Source organism: Oncorhynchus mykiss, chromosome 30 (assembly GCF_013265735.2).
Source record: "Oncorhynchus mykiss isolate Arlee chromosome 30, USDA_OmykA_1.1, whole genome shotgun sequence".
NCBI lineage: Eukaryota > Metazoa > Chordata > Actinopteri > Salmoniformes > Salmonidae > Oncorhynchus > Oncorhynchus mykiss.
Window position 1 is genome coordinate 1880001 of NC_050570.1, and position 16937 is coordinate 1896937.

The following is a 16937-nucleotide window of genomic DNA, read 5'->3' on the forward strand; positions in this document are numbered from 1 at the left end:
AGACAGGAGGGGTCAGACTCTACAGAGAGACAGGAGGGGTTAGACTCTACAGTGAGACAGGAGGGGTTAGACTCTACAGAGAGACAGGAGGGGTCAGACTCTACAGAGATACAGGGACAGGAGGGGTCAGACTCTACATAGAGACAGGAGGGGTCAGACTCTACAGAGAGACAGGAGGGGTTAGACTCTACAGTGAGACAGGAGGGGTTAGACTCTACAGAGAGACAGGAGGGGTCAGACTCTACAGAGATACAGGGACAGGAGGGGTCAGACTCTACAGAGAGACAGGGACAGGAGGGGTCAGACTCTACAGAGAGACAGGGACAGGAGGGGTCAAACTCTACAGAGAGACAGGGACAGGAGGGGTCAGACTCTACAGAGAGACAGGAGGGGTCAGACTCTACAGAGAGACAGGAGGGGTCAGACGCTACAGAGAGACAGGGACAGGAGGGGTCAGACTCTACAGAGAGACAGGGGGGGTCAGACTCTACAGAGAGACAGGAGGGGTTAGACTCTACAGCGAGACAGGAGGGGTTAGACTCTACAGAGAGACAGGGGCAGGAGGGGTCAGACTCTACAGAGAGACAGGGACAGGAGGGGTCAGACTCTACAGAGAGACAGGGGGGGGTCAGACTCTACAGAGAGACAGGAGGGGTCAGACTCTACAGAGAGACAGGGGGGGTCAGACTCTATAGAGAGACAGGTGGGGTCAGACTCTACAGAGAGACAGGGACAGAGACAGGAGGGGTCAGACTCTACAGAGAGACAGGAGGGGTCAGACTCTACAGAGAGACAGGAGGGGTTAGACTCTACAGAGAGACAGGAGGGGTCAGACTCTACAGAGAGACAGGGGGGGTCAGACTCTATAGAGAGACAGGTGGGGTCAGACTCTACAGAGAGACAGGGACAGAGACAGGAGGGGTCAGACTCTACAGAGAGACAGGAGGGGTCAGACTCTACAGAGAGACAGGAGGGGTTAGACTCTACAGAGAGACAGGAGGGGTCAGACTCTACAGAGAGACAGGGGGGGTCAGACTCTACATAGAGACAGGAGGGGTCAGACTCAACAGAGAGACAGGGGGGGTCAGACTCTACAGAGAGACAGGAGGGGTCAGACTCTACAGAGAGACAGGAGGGGTTAGACTCTACAGAGAGACAGGAGGGGTCAGACTCTACAGAGAGACAGGAGGGGTCAGACTTTACAGAGAGACAGGGACAGGAGGGGTCAGACTCTACAGAGAGACAGGAGGGGTCAGACTCTACAGAGAGACAGGGGGGGTCAGACTCTACATAGAGACAGGAGGGGTCAGACTCTACAGAGAGACAGGGACAGGAGGGGTCAGACTCTACAGAGAGACAGGGACAGGAGCAAGAGTGTAAAGAACGTCACGCTTCTTGCCAAGCAAGTACCCTTTCCACCTGATTCAGCTCAGACTGAGACTACTCAATCACATGGCTTCAGCTCAGACTGAGGGGGGCATTTACACCCATCATGCTATTGAAAAAGACCGGGAGGTCCGTGATGCGACGCACAATTGGCCTAGCCTCGTCCGGGTTAGGGAAGGCTTGGCCGGTAGGGATATCCTTGTCTCATCGCGCACCAGCGACTCCTGTGCACGCTAACCAAGGTCGCCAGGTGCACGGTGTTTCCTCCAACACATTGGTGCGGCTGGCTTCCCGGGTTGGATGCGTGCTGTGTTAAGAAGCAGTGCGGCTTGGTTGGGTTGTGTATCGGAGGACGCATGACTTTCAACCTTCATCTCCCCTGAGCCCGTACGGGAGTTGTAGCGATGAGACAATATAGTAGCTTCTAAAACAACTGGATACCACGAAATTGGGGAGAAAAGGGCTCAAATTAAATTAAAAAAAAAAAAGATCAACAATTCAGGCAGTTTCACAGATCTGCTACAGGAACAGGAAGTAATGTCCCCACTTACCATGTCTCCTATCACTGTCACAGTGATTAGACTAGAGAGAACAGGAAGTAATATCCCCACTTACCATGTTTCCTATCACTGTCACAGTGATTCAACTACACATTTACAAAGTTTGGAAAATCACTTTATAAATCCGATCCATTGTGATGACTTACAGTGTGCGTGCCAGAGCATGTATAGGGCCTGGACAGAGTCCTGGTGGAGTGACGGGTTGTCCCACAGGATGCGAACCAGGACATGTTTACTGTCCTCTGAAGACACGCTCTGGGCTGGGACCTGACAGGAGAGAGAACACATATCACTGTCTCTTCTGTTTCAATGACAACTGCTCCGATCCGGCTTGAAGGACCATGTAAAAGACAACTCATACGCGTTCTGTAAGTCGCCCTAGGTCCAACAACAAACGCCCTAGGTCCAACAACAAACGCCCTAGGTCCAACAACAAACGCCCTAGGTCCAACAACAAACGCCCTAGGTCCAACAACAAACGCCCTAGGTCCAACAACAAACGCCCTAGGTACAACAACAAACGCCCTAGGTGCAACAACAAACGCCCTAGGAACAACAACAAACGCCCTAGGAACAACAACAAACGCCCTAGGCCCAACAACAAACGCCCTAGGTCCAACAACAAACGCCCTAGGAACAACAACAAACTCCCTAGGAACAACAACAAACGCCCTAGGAACAACAACAAACTCCCTAGGAACAACAACAAACGCCCTAGGAACAACAACAAACGCCCTAGGAACAACAACAAACTCCCTAGGAACAACAACAAACGCCATAGGAACAACAACAAACTCCCTAGGAACAACAACAAACGCCCTAGGAACAACAACAAACTCCCTAGGAACAACAACAAACGCCATAGGAACAACAACAAACTCCCTAGGAACAACAACAAACGCCCTAGGAACAACAACAAACGCCCTAGGAACAACAACAAACTCCCTAGGAACAACAACAAACGCCCTAGGAACAACAACAAACGCCCTAGATCCAACAACAAACGCCCTAGGTCCAACAACAAATGCCCTAGGAACAACAACAAACTCCCTAGGAACAACAACAAACGCCATAGGAACAACAACAAACGCCCTAGGAACAACAACAAACGCCCTAGGAACAACAACAAACTCCCTAGGAACAACAACAAACGCCCTAGGAACAACAACAAACTCCCTAGGAACAACAACAAACGCCATAGGAACAACAACAAACTCCCTAGGAACAACAACAAACGCCCTAGGAACAACAACAAACTCCCTAGGAACAACAACAAACGCCATAGGAACAACAACAAACTCCCTAGGAACAACAACAAACGCCCTAGGAACAACAACAAACGCCCTAGGAACAACAACAAACTCCCTAGGAACAACAACAAAAGCCATAGGTCCCTGTTTAAAGGGACAATGTATAAATAACGTACGTTCACGTTCAGTGTAGTTTAACATACGGGTACATTCAGAGTAGTGTAATTTATGGGTACATTCAGAGTAGTGTAATTTATGGGTACGTTCAGAGTAGTGTAATTTATGGGTACGTTCAGTGTAGTGTAATTTATGGGTACATTCAGAGTAGTGTAATTTATGGGTACGTTCAGTGTAGTGTACCTACCTGCGATACGTGTCCCTGGCTGCAGTGCTGTGAGGTCAGTATGAGACCGGGCAGATGAGAGGGGAGTTCCAGTCTGCGGTAGCACCACACCAGGTTCCAGAATACGATAGGGTGCTGGTCCACGATGCTGGGAGAACTGATCACCTGGTCCCCCTCATTACCCAGCAGAGACTCTAGCTCTTTCCACAGAACCAAGGGACTCAGGTAGGGAACCGTCACCGGGGCTGGGGGAGATGGGGATGGGGTTGGGGTTGGAGAACTACTCACTGGGGAACTACGAGTTGTAGTTGAGGCAGGGGATGGGGGAGAGGCTGGAGGTGGGGGAGAGGTTGGAGGTGGGGCTGAGGTTGGAGATGGGGCTGAGATTGGATCTGAAGTTGTGCCTGGGACAGGGTCCTGTGGACACCCAGCTACACCCTCAGTGTCCTGTTGCTCTGCTGCTGGAGCTGTGGTTGACTGGGGTGTCAGTGCTCCAGCTGCAGTCTCAGGGTTGGCTGAGGCAGCCGTGTCCTCTCCTAAAGGTTGGTGACTCTCGTCACTGGTCCTAAAGAGACAAACATGTACGGGATCTGAGTTGTGTGTACCAGTGGTGGAAAGTACTTAAGTTAAAATACTTTTTTGTCACGCCCTGATCTGTTTCACCTGTCCTTGTCTCCACTCCCCTCCAGGTGTCACCCATCTTCTCCATTATCCCCAGTGTATTTATACCTGTGTTCTCTGTCTGTTGCCAGTTCGTTTTGTTTCGTCAAGCCTACCAGCGTTTTTTCCCGTTCCCCTGTCTTTCTCTAGTCCCGGTTTTCTAGTTTTCCCAGTTTTTGACCATTCTGCCTGCCCTGACCCTGAGCCTACCTGCCCTGACCCTGAACCTACCTGCCCTGAACCTGAGCCTACCAGCCCTGACCCTGAGCCTACCTGCCCTGACCCTGAGCCTACCTGCCCTGACCCTGAACCTACCTGCCCTGACCCTGAGCCTACCTGCCCTGACCCTGAGCCTACCTGCCCTGACCCTGAGCCTACCTGCCCTGACCCTGAGCCTACCTGCCCTGACCCTGAACCTACCTGCCCTGACCCTGAGCCTACCTGCCCTGACCCTGAGCCTACCTGCCCTGACCCTGAACCTACCTGCCGTTCTGTACCTTTTGGACTATGCTCTGGACTGCTGACCTCTGCCTGCCCTTGACCCTTGCATTTTGTTACATTACATTAAATCGTCCCCCCCCCCCCCCTCATCAATCAACACACAATACCCCATAATGACATCACAATACCCCATAATGACATCACAATACCCCATAACTTTAAGTATTCAGACCCTTTACTCAGTACTTTGTTGAAGCACGTTTGGCAGCAATTTCAGCATCGAGTCTTCTTGAATATGACGCTACAAGCTTGGCACACCTGTATTTGGGGAGTTTCTCTCATTCTCCTCTGCAGATCCTCTCAAACACTGTCAGGTTGGATTTTGATATTTTACTATCACATACGCTGCTGTTACTGTCTATTATCTATCCTGTTGTCTAGTCACTTTACCCCTCCCCATATATACCTCAATTATCTTGTACCCCAGCACATCGACTTGGTACTGATATCCCGTGTATATAGCCAAGTTATCTTTAGTCATTGTGTATTTGTTCTCTTTGCGTTGTTGGGAAGTAAGGCCTGTCAGTCAGCATAATGTGTCGTACTGTGTGTGTGTGTGTGTGTCGTAGTGTGCGTGTCGTAGTGTGTGTGTTGTAGTGTGTGTTGTAGTGTGTGTTTGTGGGTGTGTCGTAGAGTGTGTATGTCATAGTGTGTGTACGTGTGTGTCGTAGTATGTGTGGGTGTGTCATAGTGTGTGTGTGTCGTAGTGTGTGTGTGTGTGTCATAGTGTGTGTGTGTGTGTGTGTCGTCTCGTAGTGTGTGTATGTCGTAGTGTGTGTGGGTGTGTCGTAGTGTGTGTGTGGGTGTGTCGTAGTGTGTGTGTGGGTGTGTTGTAGTGTGTGTGTGTGTCATAGTGTGTGTGTGTGTGTCGTCTCGTAGTGTGTGTATGTCGTAGTGTGTGTGTGTGTGTCGTAGTGTGTGTGTGTGTGTTGTGTCGTAGTGTGTTTGGGTGTGTCGTAGTGTGTGCGTGGGTGTGTCGTAGTGTGTGTTTCGTGTCGTAGTGTGTGTATGTCGTAGTGTGTGTGGGTGTGTCGTAGTGTGTGTGTGGGTGTGTCGTAGTGTGTGTGTGTGTGTGTCGTAGTGTGTGTGTGTGTGTGTCGTAGTGTGTGTGTGTGTGTGTGTCGTGTCGTAGTGTGTGTATGTCGTAGTGTGTGTGGGTGTGTCGTAGTGTGTGTGTGGGTGTGTCGTAGTGTGTGTGGGTGTGTCGTAGTGTGTGTGTGTGTCGTAGTGTGTGTGTGGGTGTGTCGTAGTGTGTGTGTGGGTGTGTCGTAGAGTGTGTGTGGGTGTGTCGTAGCGTGTGTGTCGTAGTGTGTGTGTGTGGGTGTGTCGTAGTGTGTGTGTGGGTGTTTCGTAGTGTGTGTGTGTGGGTGTGTCGTAGTGTGTGTGTGTGTGTGTGTGTCGTAGTGTGTGTGTGGGTGTTTCGTAGTGTGTGTGTGGGTGTGTGGGTGTGTCGTAGTGTGTGTGTGTGTGTCGTAGTGTGTTATCACCTGTGTCTCAGGTCCCTGATGTGTACAGTAAGGAAGGGCAGGAAGGAAGAGCCACAGAAGGGACAGGTGGTGTTGAGGTTGGAGTCATCAGCCGTCCATCCTGCCATGATCTCTTCATCATACACCAGACAGTCACATGTCTGACAGCGACAGCAGCTAGACATCAACACCTAGAGACGTAAGAGACCCAGATACGGTTGACTAACTGACCAGTTGATTGACTGCAACTACTGAGCTAGGTAGTGTAGTGGTGACTGAGAAGGAAGAGGCTAAAACAGGCTATAACAGGCTATAACAGGCTATAACACTGACCTCGGTAGTGTAGATGTGACTGAGAAGGAAGAGGCTATAACAGGCTATAACAGGCTATAACACTGACCTCAGTAGTGTAGTGGTGACTGAGAAGGAAGAGGCTATCACAGGATATAACAGGCTATAACAGGCTATAACACTGACCTCGGTAGTGTAGATGTGACTGAGAAGGAAGAGGCTATAACAGGCTATAACAGTCTATAACAGGCTATAACAGGCTATAACACTGACCTCAGTAGTGTAGTGGTGACTGAGAAGGAAGAGGCTATAACAGTCTATAACAGGCTATAACATTGAACTCAGTAGTGTAGTGGTGACTGAGGTGGAAGAGGCTATAACAGGCTATAACAGTCTATAACAGTCTATAACTCTGACCTCAGTAGTGTAGTGGTGACTGAGAAGGAAGAGGCTATAACAGGCTTTAACAGTCTATAACAGTCTATAACTCTGACCTCAGTAGTGTAGTGGTGACTGAGAAGGAAGAGGCTATAACAGGCTATAACAGTCTATAACAGTCTATAACTCTGACCTCAGTAGTGTAGTGGTGACTGAGAAGGAAGAGGCTATAACAGGCTATAACAGTCTATAACAGGCTATAACAGGCTATAACACTGACCTCAGTAGTGTAGTGGTGACTGAGAAGGAAGAGGCTATAACAGTCTATAACAGTCTATAACAGTCTATAACACTGACCTCAGTAGTGTAGTGGTGACTGAGAAGGAAGAGGCTATAACAGGCTATAACAGTCTATAACAGTCTACAACACTGACCTCGGTAGTGTAGTGGTGACTGAGGTGGAAGAGGCTATAACAGGCTATAACAGTCCATAAGAGTCTATAACAGGCTATAACAGGCTATAACAGGCTATAACAGTCTATAACTCTGACCTCAGTAGTGTAGTGGTGACTGAGAAGGAAGAGGCTATAACAGTCTATAACAGTCCATAAGAGTCTATAACAGGCTATAACACTGACCTCAGTAGTGTAGTGGTGACGGAGGTAGAAGCGGGAGGCATCAGGAGAAGAGTCTGGAGTCTGGGGACCTCTAGATGGAGGAGCCAAACCACCTGAGAATAACAGGACATACCGGTACATAGAGTTACCATCAGCCAATCACATTCAGTACAGAAATACATAGAGTTACCATCAGCCAATCACATTCAGTACAGAAATACATAGAGTTACCATCAGCCAATCACAATCAATACAGAAATACATAGAGTTACCATCAGCCAATCACATTCAGTACAGAAATACATAGAGTTGTCATCAGCCCATTCAGTACAGAAATACATAGAGCTACTATCAGCCATTCAGTACAGAAATACATAGAGCTACCATCAGCCATTCAGTACAGAAATGCATAGAGCTACCATCAGCCCTCCTCTTACCCAGCCCCATCACTAAGTCACCCTCCTCTTACCCAGCCCCATCACTAAGTCACCCTCCTCTTACCCAGCCCCATCACTAAGTCACCCTCCTCTTACCCAGCCCCATCACTAAGTCACCCTCCTCTAACCCAGCCCCATCACTAAGTCACCCTCCTCTTACCCAGCCCCATCACTCTACATCACTAAGTCACCCTCCTCTTACCCAGCCCCATCACTAAGTCACCCTCCTCTTACCCAGCCCCATCACTAAGTCACCCTCCTCTTACCCAGCCCCATCACTAAGTCGTCCTCCTCTTACCCAGCCCCATCACTAAGTCACCCTCCTCTTACCCAGCCCCATCACTAAGTCACCCTCCTCTTACCCAGCCCCATCACTAAGTCACCCTCCTCTTACCCAGCCCCATCACTAAGTCACCCTCCTCTTACCCAGCCCCATCACTAAGTCACCCTCCTCTTACCCAGCCCCATCACTAAGTCACCCTCCTCTTACCCAGCCCCATCACTAAGTCACCCTCCTCTTACCCAGCCCCATCACTAAGTCACCCTCCTCTTACCCAGCCCCATCACTAAGTCACCCTCCTCTTACCCAGCCCCATCACTAAGTCATCCTCCTCTTACCCAGCCCCATCACTAAGTCATCCTCCTCTTACCCAGCCCCATCGCTAAGTCACCCTCCTCTTACCCAGCCCCATCGCTAAGTCACCCTCCTCTTACCCAGCCCCATCACTAAGTCACCCTCCTCTTACCCAGCCCCATCACTAAGTCACCCTCCTCTTACCCAGCCCCATCACTAAGTCACCCTCCTCTTACCCAGCCTCATCACTAAGTCACCCTCCTCTTACCCAGCCCCATCACTAAGTCACCCTCCTCTTACCCAGCCCCATCACTAAGTCACCCTCCTCTTACCCAGCCCCATCACTAAGTCACCCTCCTCTTACCCAGCCCCATCACTAAGTCACCCTCCTCTTACCCAGCCCCATCACTAAGTCACCCTCCTCTTACCCAGCCCCATCACTAAGTCACCCTCCTCTTACCCAGCCCCATCACTAAGTCACCCTCCTCTTACCCAGCCCCATCACTAAGTCACCCTCCTCTTACCCAGCCCCATCACTAAGTCACCCTCCTCTTACCCAGCCCCATCACTAAGTCACCCTCCTCTTACCCAGCCCCATCACTAAGTCACCCTCCTCTTACCCAGCCCCATCACTAAGTCATCCTCCTCCTACCCAGCCCCATCACTAAGTCACCCTCCTCTTACCCAGCCCCATCACTAAGTCACCCTCCTCTTACCCAGCCCCATCACTAAGTCACCCTCCTCTTACCCAGCCCCATCACTAAGTCACCCTCCTCTTACCCAGCCCCATCACTAAGTCACCCTCCTCTTACCCAGCCCCATCACTAAGTCACCCTCCTCTTACCCAGCCCCATCACTAAGTCACCCTCCTCTTACCCAGCCCCATCACTAAGTCACCCTCCTCTTACCCAGCCCCATCACTAAGTCACCCTCCTCTTACCCAGCCCCATCACTAAGTCACCCTCCTCTTACCCAGCCCCATCACTAAGTCACCCTCCTCTTACCCAGCCCCATCACTAAGTCACCCTCCTCTTACCCAGCCCCATCACTAAGTCACCCTCCTCTTACCCAGCCCCATCACTAAGTCACCCTCCTCTTACCCAGCCCCATCACTAAGTCACCCTCCTCTTACCCAGCCTCATCACTAAGTCACCCTCCTCTTACCCAGCCCCATCACTAAGTCACCCTCCTCTTACCCAGCCCCATCACTAAGTCACCCTCCTCTTACCCAGCCCCATCACTAAGTCACCCTCCTCTTACCCAGCCCCACTAAGTCATCCTCCTCTTACCCAGCCCCATCACTAAGTCACCCTCCTCTTACCCAGCCCCATCACTAAGTCACCCTCCTCTAACCCAGCCCCATCACTAAGTCACCCTCCTCTTACCCAGCCCCATCACTAAGTCATCCTCCTCTTACCCAGCCCCATCACTAAGTCACCCTCCTCTTACCCAGCCCCATCACTAAGTCACCCTCCTCTTACCCAGCCCCATCACTAAGTCATCCTCCTCCTACTGACTTACTACATTTAAATCAAACATAACTATTCTGATGCGTAACCAATGAAGAACTGCAACAAGTAGAAATGGTTTACTGGCACGACTTTACAAAATACATACATAATACTGTACATTCAGTACAGAAATACATAGAGTTACCATCAGCCAATCACATTCAGTACAGAAATACATATAGTTACCATCAGCCAATCACATTCAGTACAGAAATACATAGAGTTACCATCAGCCAATCACATTCAGTACAGAAATACATAGAGTTACCATCAGCCAATCACATTCAGCACGACTTTACAAAACATTAAACACTCAAAAGTTTCATTATTCAATTGCTTCCTTTATGAAAAAACAGATTGCAGTCAGAATGCAGTATAACTGCAGTACACTGTTGTGTAAATGTACTCAGAATGCAGTATAACTGCAGTACACTGTTGTGTAAATGTACTCAGAATGCAGTATAACTGCAGTACACTGTTGTGTAAATGTACTCAGAATGCAGTATAACTGCAGTACACTGTTGTGTAAATGTACTTAGAGTGCAGTATAACTGCAGTACACTGTTGTGTAAATGTACACAGAATGCAGTATAACTGCAGTACACTGTTGTGTAAATGTACTTATAATGCAGTATAACTGCAGTACACTGTTGTGTAAATGTACTTAGAATGCAGTATAACTGCAGTACACTGTTGTGTAAATGTACTCAGAATGCAGTATAACTGCAGTACACTGTTGTGTAAATGTACTCAGAATACAGTATAACTGCAGTACACTGTTGTGTAAATGTACTCAGAATGCAGTATAACTGCAGTACACTGTTGTGTAAATGTACTTAGAATGCAGTATAACTGCAGTACACTGTTGTGTAAATGTACTTAGAATGCAGTATAACTGCAGTACACTGTTGTGTAAATGTACTCAGAATACAGTATAACTGCAGTACACTGTTGTGTAAATGTACTCAGAATGCAGTATAACTGCAGTACACTGTTGTGTAAATGTACTTAGAATGCAGTATAACTGCAGTACACTGTTGTGTAAATGTACTTAGAATGCAGTATAACTGCAGTACACTGTTGTGTAAATGTACTTAGAATGCAGTATAACTGCAGTACACTGTTGTGTAAATGTACTCAGAATGCAGTATAACTGCAGTACACTGTTGTGTAAATGTACTTAGAATGCAGTATAACTGCAGTACACTGTTGTGTAAATGTACTTAGAATGCAGTATAACTGCAGTACACTGTTGTGTAAATGTACTTGGAATGCAGTATAACTGCAGTACACTGTTGTGTAAATGTACTTAGAGTGCAGTATAACTGCAGTACACTGTTGTGTAAATGTACTTAGAATGCATTATAACTGAAGTACACTGTTGTGTAAATGTACTTAGAATGCATTATAACTGCAGTACACTGTTGTGTAAATGTACTTAGAATGCAGTATAACTGCAGTACACTGTTGTGTAAATGTACTTAGAATGCATTATAACTGCAGTACACTGTTGTGTAAATGTACTTAGAATGCATTATAACTGCAGTACACTGTTGTGTAAATGTACTTAGAATGCAGTATAACTGCAGTACACTGTTGTGTAAATGTACTTAGAATGCAGTATAACTGCAGTACACTGTTGTGTAAATGTACTCAGAATACAGTATAACTGCAGTACACTGTTGTGTAAATGTACTCAGAATGCAGTATAACTGCAGTACACTGTTGTGTAAATGTACTTAGAATGCAGTATAACTGCAGTACACTGTTGTGTAAATGTACTTAGAATGCAGTATAACTGCAGTACACTGTTGTGTAAATGTACTTAGAATGCAGTATAACTGCAGTACACTGTTGTGTAAATGTACTCAGAATGCAGTATAACTGCAGTACACTGTTGTGTAAATGTACTTAGAATGCAGTATAACTGCAGTACACTGTTGTGTAAATGTACTTAGAATGCAGTATAACTGCAGTACACTGTTGTGTAAATGTACTTGGAATGCAGTATAACTGCAGTACACTGTTGTGTAAATGTACTTAGAGTGCAGTATAACTGCAGTACACTGTTGTGTAAATGTACTTAGAATGCATTATAACTGAAGTACACTGTTGTGTAAATGTACTTAGAATGCATTATAACTGCAGTACACTGTTGTGTAAATGTACTTAGAATGCAGTATAACTGCAGTACACTGTTGTGTAAATGTACTTAGAATGCATTATAACTGCAGTACACTGTTGTGTAAATGTACTTAGAATGCATTATAACTGCAGTACACTGTTGTGTAAATGTACTTAGAATGCAGTATAACTGCAGTACACTGTTGTGTAAATGTACTTAGAATGCAGTATAACTGCAGTACACTGTTGTGTAAATGTACTCAGAATGCAGTATAACTGCAGTACACTGTTGTGTAAATGTACTCAGAATGCAGTATAACTGCAGTACACTGTTGTGTAAATGTACTTAGAATGCATTATAACTGCAGTACACTGTTGTGTAAATGTACTTAGAATGCAGTATAACTGCAGTACACTGTTGTGTAAATGTACTTAGAATGCAGTATAACTGCAGTACACTGTTGTGTAAATGTACTTGGAATGCAGTATAACTGCAGTACACTGTTGTGTAAATGTACTTAGAGTGCAGTATAACTGCAGTACACTGTTGTGTAAATGTACTTAGAATGCATTATAACTGAAGTACACTGTTGTGTAAATGTACTTAGAATGCATTATAACTGCAGTACACTGTTGTGTAAATGTACTTAGAATGCAGTATAACTGCAGTACACTGTTGTGTAAATGTACTTAGAATGCAGTATAACTGCAGTACACTGTTGTGTAAATGTACTTGGAATGCAGTATAACTGCAGTACACTGTTGTGTAAATGTACTTAGAGTGCAGTATAACTGCAGTACACTGTTGTGTAAATGTACTTAGAATGCATTATAACTGCAGTACACTGTTGTGTAAATGTACTTAGAATGCATTATAACTGAAGTACACTGTTGTGTAAATGTACTTAGAATGCATTATAACTGCAGTACACTGTTGTGTAAATGTACTTAGAATGCAGTATAACTGCAGTACACTGTTGTGTAAATGTACTTAGAATGCAGTATAACTGCAGTACACTGTTGTGTAAATGTACTTAGAATGCAGTATAACTGCAGTACACTGTTGTGTAAATGTACTTAGAATGCAGTATAACTGCAGTATACTTCAAGGACTTTGTAAATTTAGCAGTTTAACTGCAGTTCAACTGAAGTTCTTCTGCAATTACCACATCGAAAATACCACAGTCAACCGCAGTTACGGAAGTTTCAAAACTGCAATCATTTTTTGTTGTATTTCTTGTATTTTACCCCCCTTTTTCAATTATGATCTTGTCTCATCGCTGCACCTCCCCAACGGGCTCGGGAGAGGCGATTGTCGAGTCATGCGTCCACCAAAACATGACCTGCCAAACCGTGGTTCTTAACACCCACCTGCTTAACCCGGAAGCCAACTGCACCAATGAGTCGGAGGAAACACAGTTCAACTGACAACCGAAGTCAGCTTGCAGGCTTCCGGCCCGCCACAAGAGAATGATGAGCCAAGTAAAGCCCCCCCCCCCCCCCCCCCCACCCCCCCCCCACCCCGGCCAATACCCTCTCCTTACCCGGACGATGCTTGACCAATTCTGCTTCGCCCTATGCGATTCTCGGTCACGGCCGTTTGTGACACAGCCTGGGATCAAACCCGGGTCTGTAGTTATGCATCAAGCACTGCCCTTGCAATATTTTTGGTTCTAATTTTTCTGAAACATAGTTTTTTGAAAGCCTTAAAAAAATCTTTCTAATTTTTTGTAATTGATGTTTAATATTATATAACATTCTTAAAATTGTTGCAATACTAAAACGTAATAAAAATACTATTTTTGGTGAGGAATTAACAATTTTCATTCGGTTAACTTATGTCAAACTCAAAAGCCGCTGAAACTAGCAACTAGCAAACTTAGACACAGAGTGAGAATGAGGCGGGACTACTTTACGCACTAGAGAAGGAGTTGTGGCGGAACACCTTGCAGGGCGAGGTGGGGCTCTGAGAGACGAGGCGTCCCCTGGCTGGGCTCCTCCTCAGGCACGCGATGCTGTCGTGCTGGGGCGAGGCGTAGGAGGAGGTGAAACCTTCAGGGTCCAGGACAGAGCCCTCCTCCAACAGAGAGGTGCATTCTGGGTCCACTGAGGTCATTGATGACACGCTGATCTGGTCGCAGTTCACATCCTGTGGGAGAAGAGGGTTCATTTTCAAATAGTGCACAGTACCCAAAATGGCATCTTGACAATGATCAGGTTTCAACAAACGATTTGAACTTTTATAAAAGGTCATTTCAGATTGAGCAGACGTCTCCAGCATTGAGGGAATGTGATCTTTTAAAAAAAAATGTCTATTGCTATGCACATGTTGTTAATCTGCGTTGGATCCCGGACAATGTCTTCCATTAGAGGGATGGACGTACATACCTGTGAGAGTGATGTCTGTGATGACAGGCGGGAGTAGAGCCTGCTGGCCTTCTCAGCCACCCCCTTCCCTGCTGACAGGAAGCTGCTCTTAAACATGTCCAGACTGAGAGTTGGGGAGGAGGGGGAGACCAGGGAGGAGGGACGGAGACGTTCTTTGGGCCTGGAGAGGGGGAGGTGTGAGTTGGCACGAAGCAAGGGAGGAGGTGGTCGGGGGGAGGTACAGGGGGAGTGGGTCAGGCTGAGGGGCCGAGGTCGGCGGGAGGAGTGTTCAGATGGGGTGGAGGTGGCGTGGAGTAGCGGGCTGGATGGGTTCTGAAGGTCCACGCTGGCGGTCCTGCTGCTCAGAGGGCTCAGAACCTTCATGTACATCTCTATCTCTTCTGCCAGGTCCCGGCGGGCTGTGGAGGTACTGCTACTGTCCCCATCACCCTCTGTCTCCATCTCAGCTGCTATAATGGACAGAGGGTCGAAGCCAGTCTCAACGATACTTGTCCTCTTCACGGCTCCGCCCACGGTTTCACTGCTGTTTCTTACACTGTTCTGTTTGGAGACACTGCAATCTGCAGGCCCGTCTCCATCTCCACTAACACTGTGGGTTACAACCCCGTCTCCACTAACACTGTGGGTTACAATCCCATCTCCACTAACACTGTGGGTTACAATCCCATCTCCACTAACACTGTGGGTTACAACCCCATCTCCACTAACACTGTGGGTTACAATCCCATCTCCACTAACACTGTGGGTTACAACCCCATCTCCACTAACACTGTGGGTTACAACACCATCTCCACTAACACTGTGGGTTACAGCCCCATCTCCATCTCCACTAACACTGTGGGTTACAACCCCATCTCCACTAACACTGTGGGTTACAGCCCCATCTCCACTAACACTGTGGGTTACAACCCCATCTCCACTAACACTGTGGGTTACAACCCCATCTCCACTAACACTGTGGGTTACAACCCCATCTCCACTAACACTGTGGGTTACTGCCCCATCTCCACTAACACTGTGGGTTACAACCCCATCTCCACTAACACTGTGGGTTACAACCCCGTCCCCATCTCCACTAACACTGTGGGTTACAGCCCCATCTCCACTAACACTGTGGGTTACAACCCCATCTCCACTAACACTGTGGGTTACAACCCCGTCCCCATCTCCACTAACACTGTGGGTTACAACCCCATCTCCACTAACACTGTGGGTTACAACCCCATCTCCACTAACACTGTGGGTTACAACCCCATCTCCACTAACACTGTGGGTTACTGCCCCATCTCCACTAACACTGTGGGTTACAACCCCGTCTCCATCTCCACTAACACTGTGGGTTACAACCCCATCTCCACTAACACTGTGGGTTACAACCCCATCTCCACTAACACTGTGGGTTACTGCCCCATCTCCACTAACACTGTGGGTTACAACCCCGTCTCCATCTCCACTAACACTGTGGGTTACAACCCCATCTCCACTAACACTGTGGGTTACAACCCCATCTCCACTAACACTGTGGGTTACAACCCCATCTCCACTAACACTGTGGGTTACAACCCCATCTCCACTAACACTGTGGGTTACAACCCCATCTCCACTAACACTGTGGGTTACAACCCCATCTCCACTAACACTGTGGGTTACAACCCCATCTCCATCTCCACTAACACTGTGGGTTACAACCCCATCTCCACTAACACTGTGGGTTACAACCCCATCTCCATCTCCACTAACACTGTGGGTTACAACCCCATCTCCACTAACACTGTGGGTTACAACCCCATCTCCACTAACACTGTGGGTTACAACCCCATCTCCACTAACACTGTGGGTTACAGGCCTTTCAGTGTCTCCAACACTGATGTTCACACTCCTCCTTTCCACCTCTTTGGCAGGTGTCTGTCTGTCCTTACTGCCTTCTACTTCCTCCCCCTCTCCCCCATCCAATCTCTTCTGGTTCTGGGTAGGCACCGCCTGACTGGCCTCAGCCTTCCCAGGTTTGCAGTTCGGAGGCGGGGGGCGTTTTGGAGCAGGGCCTCGGACCTGCATGGTGGTGGAGGTGAAGTTGAGTGTGATGGTCCTGAGAGTCCCCTGTCCTCCGGTCAGGTCCAGGGAGTTGGGCCTCAGCCTCCGGTTCTTTGGTCTGGTACCACAGGGAGTTTTGGAGTCACCAGGGCTGGTGGTGTGGTCCTGTCTAGTCAGAGGACCTAAAGACACAACAAATTGTATTAACTGCCTTAATTTTGCTGGACCCCAGGAAGAGTAGCTGCTGCCTTGGCAGGAACTAATGGGGATCCATAATAACCCCCAGGAAGAGTAGCCGCTGCTTTGGCAGGAACAAATGGGGATCCATAATGAACCTCAGGAAGAGTAGCTGCTGCCTTGACAGGAACTAATGGGGATACATAATGAACCTCAGGAAGAGTAGCTGCTGCTGTGGCAGGA

The 16937-nt window shown here is 47.8% G+C and overlaps 1 protein-coding gene across 1 annotated transcript in view; it reads right to left on the minus strand.

Annotated features, from left to right (window-relative positions):
• Nucleotides 1–16937, minus strand: part of dennd4a (DENN/MADD domain containing 4A) — a 111591-nt gene that overhangs the window by 18183 nt on the left and 76471 nt on the right. The window contains exons 23-28 of the mRNA XM_036968559.1: nt 14487–16699; nt 14019–14247; nt 7474–7565; nt 6188–6357; nt 3561–4104; nt 2093–2213 (exon numbers count right to left, since the gene is read on the minus strand). Coding sequence (XP_036824454.1) covers nt 2093–2213; nt 3561–4104; nt 6188–6357; nt 7474–7565; nt 14019–14247; nt 14487–16699 — 3369 coding nt within the window. The remainder of the gene's footprint in view (nt 1–2092; nt 2214–3560; nt 4105–6187; nt 6358–7473; nt 7566–14018; nt 14248–14486; nt 16700–16937) is intronic.